This window comes from Sander vitreus, chromosome 5 (assembly GCF_031162955.1).
Source record: "Sander vitreus isolate 19-12246 chromosome 5, sanVit1, whole genome shotgun sequence".
NCBI classification, from domain to species: domain Eukaryota; kingdom Metazoa; phylum Chordata; class Actinopteri; order Perciformes; family Percidae; genus Sander; species Sander vitreus.
Window position 1 is genome coordinate 17,241,303 of NC_135859.1, and position 16,996 is coordinate 17,258,298.

General features: G+C 41.6%; 1 protein-coding gene across 1 annotated transcript in view; it reads right to left on the minus strand.

The window, feature by feature from the left end:
- Nucleotides 1-8,083, minus strand: part of ank1a (ankyrin 1, erythrocytic a) — a 39,072-nt gene extending 30,989 nt beyond the window's left edge. Inside the window, exons 1-2 of the mRNA XM_078250750.1 lie at nt 7,878-8,083; nt 1,134-1,235 (exon numbers count right to left, since the gene is read on the minus strand). Coding sequence (XP_078106876.1) covers nt 1,134-1,235; nt 7,878-7,904 — 129 coding nt within the window. The 5' untranslated portion in view covers nt 7,905-8,083. The remainder of the gene's footprint in view (nt 1-1,133; nt 1,236-7,877) is intronic.
- Nucleotides 8,084-16,996: the final 8,913 nt, after the last annotated feature.

The following is a 16,996-nucleotide window of genomic DNA, read 5'->3' on the forward strand; positions in this document are numbered from 1 at the left end:
CAAACAAAATCTGGTATCAGACTGTATTTCTGCATGTCATTATTTTTTTAATCCATGGGGTGCCTCCGTTCATCATAGTGTAGGAGTTTGCCAGTACAGAGTCACTTTTCATGAATAAATCTGTTTTTATGTACGGTCTGTTATGGGGCCTAAAAATAGGCCTCATAGAAATCCTGACATAAGCATTAACAGCAATAATTACACAATGTTGAGGACAGCATACAGTAAGTGAATGGAAAGGAAACCATGACTAAGTTAGATTAATGAGCCAGAAGAATCTTTTTCACACACACACACACACACACACACACACACACACACACACACACACACACACACACACACACACACACACACACTCTCTTTTGGCCAAGTTTCAGTAGCCTGAGCGCAGTGGTCCTAGCCCCACTCACGCTGCCTCTTCCTGGACACTCTGGGAACAACCGTCAGAGTAAAGGAGGCAGGATGGAAGAGACAAGGCAAAGGAGAAGCCCCTGTCCCATTTATTACCTTCCCTGGAGACCCTGTAAACTCCACCTGCCACCTTCAGCCACTGATTAACAGTCTACCTGAGCATGCACAAACAGTATGACTGAGTGCACAGGCACATAAACAGCACATCATGACAAGTCAGACACATCATGCATACCGGACACTCATTTACACTCACTTTATATAGAAATAACACCACATGGTGGTATACATGGACAATATTTCAGCAGAACATTATGCAAAACCTTTATGAATTAGATCCTAAATAAAACCATATATGTTATATACTTGTACTTTTCTGTGTGGATGTATAAACTTATAAGCACTGCAGGTCCTTTTGCGATGACAAATTACTAATAATTTAACTGTTTGTAAATGTAATTTGCTAAATTATGCTGCCAATTTCCATTCATATATTGCTGTTCTTTTTAAGATTATGTGTTGGGCTTTCTTGGCCTTTATTTGATAGGACAGTTAAAACAGGAAAAGGGGGAGAGAGGGGGGATGACATGCAGCAAAGGGCTGTGGGTCGGACTCGAAGTGCAGTGTAAATAAAAATCATTGGCTGATGAAACATGAGCCTGCCAGTCAGAAGCTATGGCTTCAACCAATTCAATCTAGGGAATGTGCAGCTCACTCACCTGATTGGCTGTGTTTATGTTGATGCCATTTTTTATATGGTCCAGGGCCTTGTCCAGGTTGCCAGAACGGGCCGCTCGGAGAAAACTGTTGCCAGCATCTGCCTGCAAGCGTAGAGGAGGGGGGATACGGGGTATAAGAGAAAGTGAGAGACACATAAAGTAGAGGAGTAGAGAGGGAAAATGGAGAGGGAGACAGAGTTTGGTTAATATTTCTTTTTGGGGCATTTGAACGACTGAAACCTATCATGTCACTCTGCCCTTGAGATTTTGGACTGTGCAGTTTGACAATCTGCATCTTGTAATGTGTGTTTTGAGGGTGTGGTGGGCACAGGTGAAGTACACAAACTCCTGGGCTCCACAAAACCTTTAAAACGTTGCCCACAAATCTGTCCTCTCCCCTCAGGTAATAGGGCAACTGTGATAATACTGACAGCTACAGGAGTGTCTGTTGTGCCCAGCAGACTGTTGGCTCTTTGTCTGGACTCTGAGTTTATGTGTGTGTGTGTGTGTGTGTGTGTGTGTGTGTGTGTGTGTGTGAATGAAAGAGAGAAAGAGACACAAGGTGAATGGAGAAAGGGGAGGGAGGGAGAGAGAAAGAGAGAGAGAGCGTTTGGCAAGTCCCGACTCACGGGCCGGTACATGGCACGTCTAGTGTTTTTGTCTGTGTTTTGTTTGTGTATGGGGGCTTCATGCCTCTCCCAGGCAGGCAGGGGTGCTGCTGAAACAGGATCACTCATGCGGCACAGGGGAGAGTGAGGGAGAGGAGAAGCGGCAGTGACTGAGGGAGAACCACTGTGAAAAGCTGGACTGCGGCAAACCCTGCACTTTTTCCATTTAATTTACATAATCTCCTCTCTCCCCTTGCCCATCCCCTCCCAACATCATCCCCTCTCTCTATCTAAACAGCTGTCTCAACATTGCTGGTCAGGAAAATCATCAGCCATCCAATCATTCAGTGTAAGTTTTCACACAAATGCAGATAATATATTAATGTATAAACCTCATTTTCTAATCCAAAAGGAGATCACCAAATGCTGCCATCACACACACACACACACACACACACACACACACACACACACACACACACACACACACACACACACACACACACACACACACACACACACACACACAAATCAGCTCTTCTCAACTTCATAACACAGTGCTTTAAGCTGTGTTGTCTATTGTTGTAACAGGGTTGTTGGTCCTTTTTTGACAAAGATGGAGTGAGCGTGAGTATAAAAAGAGAAAGGATCCACATGCCTGAAGTTGAGGCATAGCAACAAATGACACAACACACCCTCAGCATGGCACCAATGGCACAGCGCTGTGCAAAATGAGAGGTAAAAACTTTAAAAAGGAAAAGTTGCTTCCAGCTGATTGAAGTAGCAAATCCGTAACGGACAGTGATTCTTGTTCCTCATATCTGGTATGGAAATAAAATGTATGCAATGGCAAAGTTTCTACTTATCAGATGAACTTCCTACAGTATGCAGCACCTTGTGTGTAATGTCATAATTCCTGGGCTTTTGTGTGATTACACTGACATTCAGATAATCTATATGATATTTAGATAATTACTTTAGCATCAACATAAAGTAAAACACTCAAAACAAAATACAAAGTATTTAAAGTACTGTCTCTAGTGTGGTCTGTTCAGTGTCTCAGTTTTATACTCACAGTTGCCAAGCTGTCTTGGTAAGCCATGTTCTCCCTCTTCCTACTCTCTTACTCCCATAAAACTCTTACTTTGAAGAAAACCCACAAAGTATATGTAGGGAAAAAAAAGAAATGTAAATCATCAAAAGGAAGACCTGATAATTTTGTATCCTTTTATACAGGCATATATTGCCCACACAGCAACTATACACAATGTAGTGGAGTGCAGATTGTTTGCAGACTCTGTCATGGTGACACAAGAAAAATCCTTTCATCAAAGTAGGAGCAAATACAGCTGATGCAAAGACACACTCAACCTAACACAATAATACATGGTCCCACAGCAAATGGTTGTATGGTAAAACCATGGTGACCCTGAATGAGGCCCCTCTGCTGGATTCCCACCCCCCAGAATCAGTTCACTGCCCCCCAGAAACACCCTGCTGAAGTTTACAAGACTACAGAGAATCACCCAGAAAGACTCAAGCTAGATGTTGATGGTTACCGCAAATTTACTTTCCAGGGGGTCAGTCCTGCATGTTTCTGTGTGTATCTGCTTGCGTCAAGAAGTGTGTGTGGTATGGTGAGATAAAGATGCAGAGGAACCACACCCATCCACTAACTTAGACATAAACAGGTACAGTGCACATGCATATACCAGAGGAAACATACATATAAGGAGGAGCCTGAAAATGTTCTGTGGTAATTCCTCTGCTGCATCTTGCTAGACAATTTAGATCAATGTGTCCCTGTCTGATTATTCCCATAGAGAGCAGACAAGCCACGGGGCTCTGGGCCTAAGCAAAAAATGAGCAAGCACATTAATCATACCATTTGGAGCAACAGAAACAGACAATAACCTGTTCAGCAGTTCCACGGTTGACATTAGGGATATCAACACACTGTCGTGCAACGTGCCTGTCATCAGGCTAAGACAGTGCAAGGCTCCTCATAATGAAGCCAAAAATTACCAAGTCAAATTATTCCCCTATCTCATCACAGAAAATCCTCTGCCCTGAACTCCCCTATCTCTGTCTTTATCTCAGCTTTTCTTTCCTGTTGCCTTCCTTCCTTCTCTATCCCTTTGCTTCTTATGTCTCTCTCTCTCCCTTTCTCCCTCTCTCTCCCCCCTCTTCTGCTGGTGCTGCAGCAGACAGAATGACATCACCCCCTCGCTGGTGGACTGCAGTGTTTGAAAACTCAATGTATGTGTGTGTATGTATGCACAAGGAGGCATGTCTGAGATCAACATCCCAGCCACAGAGATTCTATGCAACGGACAACTAGATCTGAAGAATCATCATTTTCACAAAAGATCGATTGTGTGTGTGTTTGTGACGATTCTGAATGGAATCCGATTGAATGTGTGTGTGTGTGTGTGTGTGTGTGTGTGTGTGTGTGTATGTAAGGAGAAGAAATAAACGTGAGGCATGAATGGGAAAGTAGGAAGACTCAAGGTCTTCAAACTGTGTTTACGATGTAATTGTAAAGATCAGGATTTGAGAACTTGCTGTTTTGTGTTCACAGTGGGCTTGAAAATGGCTGTTACAACATTGGGATGATATCTCTCCATCTGAAGTAAATCTTTGTGTAAACTGTTGCCCTTCTCTCTTTGCAGTTGCTGCATGCACACTGTTGCAGGATTACAGATACTATCTCGCTGTATTACTTACAGTAACCAGCATTCAGAGCATTAATTTAACTGTTTCTATCATTACGATTTTAGCAAAGGATGCTGTCTACCACTACTAACTGCAAAGGCAATGAGCCACCATTACTAGTTCAATTAATTGTTGAAAAGAGAAAACTTGTGAAACAAAATAAGCAAAAGTTTGTGTGTGTATATATATATATATATATATATATATATATATATATATATATATATATATATATATATATATATATATATATATATATATAGTTTTTCATTCTAATCCCTTTAATCAGCTTTTGACCCATCAGTATGTCAGGTCCTTCCCAACAGTCTAGACAGGTTAGTCTACGTCTGAACAGGTCTCATTGTTACAGAAGAGAGAGCCAAGACCGTTTTGCTAATGCAATCCAGAGACAAATCCTGGAGCTCCTCCACTGAATGTCAAAGGGAGAATCTCTCTGCCAAAGATTCAGGGTGATTTCACTTGGATGTGGAACTATTATCTGCTCGAGAGAATCTCAGCATTTCTATTAAAATTAACATAAAATTCAAAATACACAACCACCCCCCTCTCTCTCTCTCACACACACACACACACACACACACACACACACACACACACACACACACACACACACACACACACACACACACACACATTTGCAGACACAGCACCAGGTGCAAATCATAAATATTTTAAGTGCCACCACTGCTATTTGTACAGCCAGCAGAAAGGTGAAAACAAGGTGCTTACGTATGTTCAGCATGTCACGAGTCTAGCTTCACTTGCAGTAATTTCTTGAACTTTAAACATAAATTTTGCACACACACCAAACTCTGTATAACTATTTTTTCTCTGCTAAACTCAATATCTTGATGTATTTAAACAGTGGACAGTGTGATTGGATGGTTTCTATATATTTCAGGGTAACACCAAACAGCGGAAATTACTGCAGAGTGCTTAAACAGCCATTTCATCACCCTATTTCTGCTGACTTGCATTTGTTCTAGAAATTGATTTTTTTCTCCCCTCTCTGTCCTTTTTTTCCCTCAGGCCTCCATATCTGCCTTCATCTCTCAGGCTGCTTGAAGAGGTTGAGCAGGCAGCGGACTGTTTCCGGCTACAGAGATGTAGTAAGTGTAGAATCCGTCAGACTGAGACCTGTGGGACCGCTCAGCTATGGACACATTTACAGGAAGCAAGCGAGCTGGGCACTGGGAAGAAACTGTTACATTACCCCACTCAATACCATCTGTCTGTATATAAATCTGTCTGTCTGTCTGCTTCTATTCCCTGTATGTGGCGAAGCGTTGTGTCCCATTTTTACTATTTACTTTCTCACACTCCCAGCCTCCCTCTCTCTGTATCCCACTGTTTGTCCCTACCATACTCATTGATTGTCTCTTTATATCTGGCCCTGCTGCAGCCTCTGTGCCTGTAGATGAGATTGTCATGGTTAGTGTGATCTTTTGTGGGGGTGACAAAGAGGGTGAAAGCCATAGGGAGGAGATAGAGTTTGGAACCTATGCGGGATAGGGTCAAGTTATGGTAAACATCCTGTGTTTTACTGCACAGTAATTATAGAGGATATAACTGTCTGAAGTGAGAGAAATAATATATAATATGTCCAGATATTGGACTGATCTGAAATCTGTAAAATTAAAGTCAAACAATGTAAACAAAATAACCATTAAAACTTCTCTGCACTCTGCATCTTATCTGCACTGTTAATTGAATTATGCTTGCAATGCACCTGCTTAAACAGCAACAACGAAAACAGTGAATGCTCAGAGGTGTTGGAAAGTGGTGGTGAAAAGTAACTGGGTACATTTATTCAAGTACTGCACTAAACTTTAGTAAACATTTGAAGTATTTTGCTTGAGTGTTTCTATTTTATGAGAATTTGCACTACTACGATTTTAGAGTTAAATATTGTTCTTTTTACTCAACTACATTTATTTGACAGCTATAGTGAGTAGATTAGTAGTTAAGGATGCAAATACTTCCTCCACTACTTCTTATTCTCAGTTACACAAGGGTTGTTTGACTGCTTAAATTGATCAATGGCCAGTTGGTCTGATTACTTGTAAATGTCTCATCTTTGAGAGGAACTAAATGATACAATTATGAAATACTGCAAAAACAACACTACTGACAGCATTTTAAGATTGACTGCAGTTCATCCTCAGACAGATAAAGTATAAACACAATAGGCACATTTCTACCAGTTGTATCATCTCTCCTCTTCTATTTCCCAAGGTAAACAGTGGTTGACACAAAATTAAACATCAAGGCAGTAGTCCCTTGTGAGCATGCACCCTGTGTTGCCATTACCTCCGCTGGCTCAGTAGATTAAATCATCTATAGTCTTCAGTGAAGCCACACTGAAAGAATCCCATTAATTGACCCACTAATCAGTTTACTGACCTCTAGTGTACTTACCACAGCTAATCCTGGTTGACATCATACAATCTGAACATCAAACAGAGGAACAAATGAAGTCAAAAACAAGATTAAGGAGGTAAAACAGAACACGATGCACACCCACACATATACGCACGTACACTAATCTTGGACGCACATGCATCACAACCCTCGAAGAAACTCCCAGGCAATCAAGCTCCCTCCCATGTTGCTCTAGGAGGCCAAGTCGAATGATTTCGATCAGCACAGGTTATGTTTAGGGCAGTAAGCAATGACATGTTGTGTGTTTTTAATGCTCGCTCAATTCTTTAGAGCTTTGATTAAAACCATAATAAGTTAGTCACACGTTTCACAAGTGACAGATCGATGTTTACATTTACATCTATGAGCTGGATCGCTTTCTCTCTCAATTTCTCATTTTTCTATGTCATTGTCATTACTATAGACGAGGGCATATTCAGGACTGAAAACAAGAACACGCCTGTAAAGCAGAGCCAGGGAGAAGACTCCAAAACGGTACATGTGGAAGGACAGACAGAACAAGAATGGTACTTATCAAACAGAGAGCAAACACAGAGAGAGTCATGTGCTGAATAAAAAAAGAGCTTGAACAAAATAGACAAAGAGTAAATACCGATACATCAATATTCATGTGTAAGAGACAAAGTAAATATGAAAGAAATGGATTTTAAAACTCGGAACAAAGCCAGTGAAGAAAGCATCGGCCCATCACTGTCTGATGTGAAAGGATAAAGGAGGGAGCATAAAAGGAGGGAGCATTGGCAGGTGCATAACATCTGAGAAAATGCAACAGAGGATTCTATGAAAGACAAAAACATTGCAAAAAAAGAAAGCGATGAAATAAGAGTTGTAGAGAAGTGTACAGGTGGAAAGAGATAATGTAAAGGGACGGAGAGAGGGACAGGGAAAGAGATGAAAGTAGAAGAAGATGAAGGAAGGTGAAGAGGAGACAGAGAGCAGCAGAGATGGTGGTACTCACTCCAAAAGTGACGGTCTTGACTGGCATGCCTGTTGGCCCTCCACTCTCTCTTTCTTACGTTTTCGGTTTCTCTCAAACACACAGCTGTCTTTTCTGTTGCCCCCTGCGAGTGCTGTGGTACAGGGCACGCAGACCCCCGTCCAACATAAACACGGACACACACACACACACACACACACACATACGCACACGCCCAGACACACACACACTTGAGTAAGCATGGTGGGTGGAGAGACTGGGGAGGGTGGGGGTTGAGGGGATGGGGGGCCCAGGGGTTTATCTCTGGAGGAATGCTGCCTGTATCTAAAGACACACATTTCACACACAGCCAAAAACAAATGGGTGCCCCACAATCTCACCATGGGTTTCCTGCCTACATCCTGGCTCATTTTGGCTACTTTTTTTCTCCAATTTCTGACTTCTCTCTGTTGCTTTTTGCCTCAAACTCCAAAATCCTCCCCCCCGTCTCCATTTTTTTTCACCCTTCTTCTATCCTCCATCACACCCTATGTTCTGCTCTACACCTCATCAATCCTGTCCACCTTTCACGTTTTGTTGCACTCCAAACACACTGCGTCACCCAAACTTTATCCCTCCTTTCTCCTGTCCCTTCTTCCCCACACGTCACGCCCATCTCTGTGTCTCCTGTATGTTTTGTGACAGCCAGACAATCATTTTTTTTTTCACGGACCAGGCGATACCAGAATAGCGTAGAGTTACTGTGGAGAATGAGTGTGTTTCTTCAGAGCGGGTCTGTTTCAGTCTGTGAGGTGACTTACAGTGACAAAGCGAATGGCGAGGGAGGGGGGCGGGAGGGGGGTTCTGCCACCGCCCCGTGACAATGGGCCAGACACATGGGGTGGGGGGAGCACAGAGGGGCCAGCCTCTCAAAAGGCCCTGCCTCTTTTAATAAAGCGTCCGTCATTCCCTGCTTGAAAAGGCCTCCTTTTCTCTCCCTCTCCCCTCCTCTCTCCCTCTCCTGGCTAAATGCTGGGAAAAGCACATCGCTGCCAAAACCATGCAGAGAGATAAATGCTTGTAGGAGAGGGGAAGGAGGGGGCAATGTAGAAAGAAGGCTACGCACCTCTCAGTGCCACTGGACCGTGACCTGGGCAAAAACATCACGTGGGATGTCTCTCCTGTCCACAGTATTGGGTTTGGACAGTGATGAGAGCTCCACTGCCAAAGAATGTGGGGCAGAGGACTACGGACACTAATGTCCATGAAGACATGACAAATTATCCTGTGGTCTTCCACAAAAAGGGGACTGCAACTCTTCCCCTCTGGGGAGAAAAAAGATAACTTATCAGGTCCTAACTGATAGGACCTCTTTAAGGTGTGGCAGACTGAAGTGATGAAGAAGAATTCCTCTGGAGGTGTTTAACAAGCACCAATGACAAAGTTGAAGTCCCCTTGCACTCAAAAATGTGTTTTGCTTATTGTAGCATGACTTGGATGTTTGAGCTTTGCTGTGCAGAATGATATATGTGTAGAGTTTAACACTAGAAGGCTGTTTTCACATTCTTCTGTAGATCTGTAGAAAGTGCTCACCCTAAATCTGAGTTTAACACATGTATGTACTGTATGTGCATGGTTTTGTAACTTGGCAGCAATTTGTGGTTGAATATACAAGTTACAAAAGAGTGAAACGTTAAGTCTCCAATGCACTGAGAATGGACTTTTCAATGAAATAGGAGACATCTTGTGTCCAGTAGTTAAACTTTTGAAATTAAAATACTTGCATATTCATAGATTTTCAATGAGGTACTGTAGAAGGAGTATATTTAGTAATGTTAACAAGGTAATTGAACTTATTGGAAAAACCTATTCAGAAATTATTATTGAAAGCAGAATATTGTATATGTCTGGAGGGGATCTTTAAATTGTGAAACCTAAAAAATGGCATCTGAGGCAAAACTTAAAGAACATGTCACAGAGAAAGTCATTGGGCCAGTGTGCAAAGATGCACTGTGACAAACTTACAGGCAGGAGTTTCACTGACTGACTGAGGTTGCAGGTCATTATAAAGCACAGGCCACACTCTGGTTTTGTAACAGGGTTGATTTAGGTTTGGGACATGCCCTCTGCACCCTGTGTCGAGAGCCTCTTGTTGGCAGGATAAAGCGCTACAGCTGTCCACGTGTGCTGCTAGTGGTGGTTTATTGCCCGTGTCCTGATGTCTCAAAAGGGGAGGAATCAACATAAACACTGATAGTGTGTCAGCTGTCTTTCTTCAACCTGTCACACTCTTTGCAGTTGTCTGGCACAAAATGAATGGTTTAAGAATGAAAAAATCTCATCCAACACCCCCATCACATGCTGCAATGCTTGTGTGTGGGAAGCCGGCTAGGGATCATGTCCATGTTGCTGAAATATTGACGCAGGTAGGTCAGTTTGACTGTTCAGTGGAGGTCAAGATAAGGGGGAGGGGACATGGAACTTATTGTGCATTTCACCCTGCTGGACAAGGTCCTCCAAAAGAAGTGGCTGGTGACATATGAATCATAGAAGGCTCATGGAGGGCTAGATAATCTCCAAGCCAACAGAGGGGGTAGTAGCTAAACAGCATCAGGGACTGGTAGTAAGACTAATTTGGAGTAAGAAAGACACACCCAGTACAAAATGATTATGTATATTTATAGCTGGTCTGGTTTACAAAAATAACCATGGTAGAAATAAAGCATAGGCTACTGTATGAGTCTATGTGAGATTGTACTATGTCAATTTGGCATAATGGCCCTCTAGTGGCAGTATGATGCTCTGCAGTATTAGCCTGCAACAGCTTCAAAGAGGGTATGGGCTGGGTCAGGCAGATTACTGCAGCCCTAGCACAAATAACACACACACACACACACACACACAGACACACACACCCACAGACAGAAACACACACACACACACACACACACACACACACACACACACACACACACACACACACACACACACACACACACACACACACACACACACACACACACACACACACACACACACACACACACACACACACACACACACACACCCTATGCTCCTCCTCACAAGCGACATTAAGCTTGCCTGGCCTCTGGACTGACAGAGGAGCGGTTTAACTCAGCATTAACAGCAGCGGGTGTAAAAACTGGCTTCCCTCTGCAGAGAGATTACACATCATGTCAGAGCACACGTATCGGCTCACTCCCATATATACATATTCTCAGGCACGTGCACACATAGACATCAAAAGGGGCTTGAGCACCTGCCCTTTTTCTTCCTCGTGAGAAAGTGCCCTTTTTTCTGGATGCATGTTTTTTGTTTGTTTTTTATTAATAAATATAGCCTATATATATATTCCTGTTTGCACACGGCTTCCCTGTCCAACAACTGTATTTCTTGAATTAAACAAATCAAAACAGAGAGAGGCAGGCAGGAAGATAGGCTGACAGCTCCTACCCCAGAAGTTTTTTCTTGGCTTGTGTGGAGGTGAGTGGTGATGAACAAAAGACTGAGCAGCCAGTGCCTAAAGTTTACAGCTAATAAGCTGAAAGACAAAACAAATAGTTAACTTCTGTCTTGCTAACATGCATGAGCTACTAGCTTATGTAATAAATTAGCTAAGGTAACTGAGGCATCATGGCCCTACAGGCTAATGTACCCAAAACATGGAAAAAGTGTCCTGCATTAAACAGTAACTTCATCATTTGGACCATAGGCTCCTCATCTAATAATAACAGTGTTTTTTCATTATTGGTGCAGTGTTTTTTTCCTGTAAAATTAACACAACAGCCTTTTTCAGTTTAGTGTCAAGATTTTCTTTTAGATTTTTCAAAAAGATTTTTTTGAAGCGTTTTTTTATTCCAATAACACTAAAAGATTTAAAATGATTTATTGCCATTTGCAAAATAAACAAAACTATGTCCCTCTCCTTGGTGCAGTCACTTATTTATAAATATATACTTGAAATTAGTAGCATAGAAAACATGCACATTGTGGCAGTTTCCCTTGCTGTTTGTGATTTTTTCCATGAGCCCCTGCCGCCCAAAATGTCTGTGCACGTCCCTGCATATTCTCATGCATAGAGTACATAAAGGCACCTCAACAAATGCACATGCGCCTCAACGTGACAAAGCCAGACTGACCTGTGGAAGACAAAAACAGGGAGTTAGAAATACTCGATGAGGGAGGAGAGCAGAAAGGATGAAGGCAATAGAGAAGAATGACCGCAGCAATATGTCTGCACAGGGCCAGGCTGCCATTAATCTTCATAAGCAGAGAGGTATAGTAGAGAAAGGGAAATACAGAGTGAAGATGTGCAGGAGGAGAGAGAAAGAGCATAACTGAGGACAGAATCTGTCCTCACAACTCTCTATGTCTCCCTCTCTTGTTTTAACGCGGTATCTGAGCACTCAGAGAACACATACCCTATAATTTAAAACAAATGCTCTAACCATCAGTCACAACCGGGCTTGAGTCAGCAACAGACAGGATCCGAGCAGCCACACTATAATTCAATCAGTCTGGTTAATAGACGCAGAGCTGAAGTGGCCCAAGTTCTCAGACTCTATTCAGACCTAATGTACTGTCCTGAAACTTTGAGATACAAACTCCACCAGGACTTGGAGTTCACCTGCCACTGTTCACACGACTCGGTTAAAGTGGGACATAATGCCATTCCATTAAAAGTCCCACGAGAATATAAATGTACTCTTAGGGAGAAAAAAAAATGTCACCCTGTTTCACTGTTAAAAATCATCTGTCTGTGATCTCTAATGGTAACGGCTTACAATGTTTTGTTTCATCCATCAATTTCCACAATTTCACAGATTCACTGACAATCCTCAGATGATGGTATAAGTGATAAGGGTAGCAATTTTGGAAACATTTTCCAGCACAGAAACAGTAAAGGTAGCACTCCTTAAACAAATTTTACATTTACTTTGAGCTTGAGAAAATCCCACATCAGCGGAGAAATAAGAGGAATTGTTTACACTGTAATTCTTGAATAGATCGGGACATCTGTGCCAAATGTGGATACTAGAAAGAAACCCCTTCCCTTTGAATCTAAAGAAACTAAAAGCAACTTGGTGATTGGTTTTCAAAAGGTGAAAAATGTTGTGCTATTAAACTCTATTACAGCTGCACTGCAGATTTTTGAGGCCAATATTGATATTTAAAAATTAAAGAATCAGATAACAATTAATCAGTCGATAATAATTAACGTAACACATTTTTCATAAGCATCCATAACATTAGGTAATTAAATAAAGATATTGAGTGGGATATTTTACAGTTGGAAAAAAAAAAACTTGTCAAACATAATACGACCAGCAAGTTTGACTGTTAACATCTCTAAAGTGTTTTTGTTTATTGTGGTTATTGATGCCAATTAAAATCTTTAAAGAATTCCAGACTATAAAACTTTATTTAAAAAATCTAAAACACCAAACTCGAGATCTATTTTCAACTACATTGTACAAACTGTACTAAACTATAATAAGCATTAAAGCAACCTAAAACCTAAAAAAATAAAAAAAACAATACATAAAAAAAGTCTTTTAACAATATTAATGATGTATTCTCCATTTACCATTACTTGGTTCTGTACATATGACAAGCTAAGAGAAAACTTTTGTCAACAGATTGAGCTTCAATCAAAAAGCATGTCTAAACTGCACTTATTTATCAGCCCGCATCTATGCTGATAGAGATAAATCAATGATAAGCTAAAATATAGTAACATCCCATTAGTCACTTTGTGGGTGACCCTATGTGGCACCCTATGAGTCCTTTGCCTTTCTGATTTTATTGTTCTCAGTGCACTACATTTTAAATCTGTCTATATGTCCATTTACAGTATGTCATTAGCATTTATATGAGGACAGGGGCATTTCAAAACATTTGTTTGGGCTTGCCTCAGTGCAGCCTCATTTCTCACCATAAAGAATGGAAGCAGGCAAAGGAAACAGGCCTGGAATAAAAAGATGAAAGAAGAGATGGATGGCAAGAGCGAGAGGTACTCGGCACAGCTGACAGAAGGGACACAGTGGCAACTGTGCTGATAAAGAAATGTGCCTGGGGAGCTTCACTAACGTGTGCCTCAGTGGATGTTCGTACAGTATCTTCTTCCACAGTCTTGTTGACAGTATGATGGCATATTCATCTGCACAGCTTTGCTGAGTCAGACCCTGGTTTCTCTCTTACCTCCCTCCCCCCTCTCTCTTACGCACACCTTCCATCATCTTGTTATCTACACTAAAGCGGCAGAGTGGCTGCCTGCAGCAAAGAGGGACCCATAGAGACTTCAATGTATGGCCAGCTCTTAATTTACAAATAAATACATATTTGATGCTGTTTTTCATACGAAGAGTTCATATCTGCTGCCTCAGGGGCCAGATGCTGAGCTGCCATGTGTATCTGAGAGTGACGTGTTAATATATAAATAAATAATATAATAAATAATAAATATATACGCAATTAAGGGAGATGCTCTCGTCAGTCACTGCAAGGGCAGTCAAAAGAGATATACTAAAACCAGTTACTCCACTGCCTCCTTTAATGCTGCCTCACACACATACAGATTCAAACACACACTTACAAATACACAGAGGCACTCCTCATGACCACTCATGTACACGCCAACACACATTCACCTACAGTGCAGTACATGCAGGTGCATAACACACACACACACTCACGTTCAACACACACATACGCAGCTCACAGCAACCTTCCATTATGCAGGCGTACAGTTCAAGCAGCGGTATACTCAAACGGAACAAGGTCGTGCAACCCGTTGTCCGACCATGTGAGGCGGCTAGGGTTGGGTATCGTTTTTTCTGATACCGGTGCTAAAACGATACTTTTAAAACGGTGCCGGTGCCTAAATGGTGCCTGAACCGAAAAAAAAGAAAAAAAAGATTTTTAAAAAATATGTATATATTTAAAAAAGAAAAAAGGAGCACAAAACGACAGTCAGCGACATTTAAGAACAGCTTGTTTATTGCTAAGGCCATATGGTCAAAATTAAATGATTCATTAAAAATGTAATAACAATAACTTATAACACCAGTAAATTGCTGGTAAACGACAAAAACAACCACCAGATGGGAAAAGGGTATTTTACAATAACTTTGAATGCACCACGAGGCTGGTGAGGCGAGTTTCAAGTGACGCACCATCTGTGTGTTGTTTTGTGTTGTTAAAGGTGCTCTAAGCGATGTTAGGTGACGTTATTTCTTGTTGACGTTCAAAGTATTTTCAAACAAAACGGAGACTAGCTCGCTCCTCCCTCCTCCTCATCCCGTCCCCCTCCCTTCTGTGCTTCAGCGCACCATCCCCCACCCCCCCAACCGAAATCCGCGTTACTATTCGGTCTGGTAGATACCGGTTGTTAAGGCACCGGTGCCGTATAAGCACCGGGTTTCAGTACCCAACCCTAGAGGCGGCCCAGTTGAATACATAAAAGGGTGGTGTGACAAGTTGGTCGTCATACCGAGGTGGTAAGATTATATGGCAAGATTATGAGTCAAAGGTTGGAAGAAGAGAGTCTGCAACTCAGTCCGAGCCTGAGGACGTGATGTAAGTCTTTGGGTTGGTCCCACTTTTGCACGCCTAATAAGGGTTCAGGTGGAGGTGGGCCTAAAATTACTGATATACATACTGATATCCATCATGTTTTATTTTGTCTCAACTCTCAACTCCTGGTTGTGGTGGGCAACGCTCTAATCCAGTATGAGATTTCCAGTTACTCCACAGTACATAATTATAATAGCTGCGTCATAGACTGCTGGTGTTGAGCAACAAACACTTTATGTTTGAGGTTAGGTTTAAGGTGCTTAAATGCTCCGGAGGAAACCTGGATGTGGCCTTTCAAATTACAAAGTAAAAGCACGGTTTGATTGCCAAAATGTATCTGTAGCCTCCTTTAAGTGTTGCCAACAATCAAATTAAAGAAACAAAAACACCAGCACTCACAGGTAGGCTAAATAGTCTTCTTATTTATTGTGGGGAAAACCGAACGCGTTTCAGCTTTTTTCTTTTTATCCTTGCCACTACTGTGCGGAGCTGTGCTGCTACTTTCCATTACAATAATCAAATTAAAACATAACAATGACATAATATTACAGCTACATGAAGCATAAATTATGATTTTCCACACAGACCATAACAGGAAAACCATAATCTATGCTGCAGCCGTGCAGGTTTAGCTCAGAAAGAGAGTGTCTATGAAACACTGAGCAGATCTGTCGTGACTATCGTTTTTTTCGTGATTTCGGTCATACTCTTCATTCTCAGACAGCCAACCAGGTCTTCATCCCTGCTAATGCTGACCGGGTGGAAGAAGGCATGTCAGGAAATTTGTGGAGGACTTGGAACTGTGAACATTTTTACACCAACTACAAACTTGGCCAATCTTGGCAGAAAGTAAGAATGAATGATTGTCCGTCGCAAAGGAGTTTTCTGAAGCTTTCAGACTTTCCGACCAGCACTTCTTTTGGAGTATACTTCAACCTTAACCATGCACTCTGCGCATTCCCCTAAAACACATGCACATGCATGCATGCATGCACATTGATTGTCGCTCAGTTTCTCTCTCTTTGTCACACAAAAACTCAAACTGATGATAACTAAGGTGCTGAAAATGCCAATAGAAAAGGAAAAACAAATGTCACTGTTTGAAAGGTCAACTAAAGTAAAAACTGTGGGTAAAGTAACACAAGTCACAAACAAGATGTCTTGAAGGCAAATAAGTTAAATTAACATAAATGAAATAGAAGAATACAAGTTTAGGAAGGGTCACAGGTGACAAAAGTAAAAAGGTTTAATCAGATTTTGAAAAGTGAAATAGTCAAGACACGGCTCCCTGAATCCTTGAAGCTAAACGAGAGGGAACAATGTATCTTCACATTGCTTTGAGACAAAATAATACAAACTATGTACACTTCTGTTTTGTTTGAACTGGTAATATCCATGTCATGATACAGTGACCTGCGTATGGCAGAAGCATCACATCTTTCATTTCAGCCTAATGATTATCATTTTTATGGGCCCCATTTATACTTGTACTAGTGTAAAACGCCTTGTTCGAATTTGTAAAATGTGCTGGTTTGCAACACTTATAGTATCATAACTATGTTCAG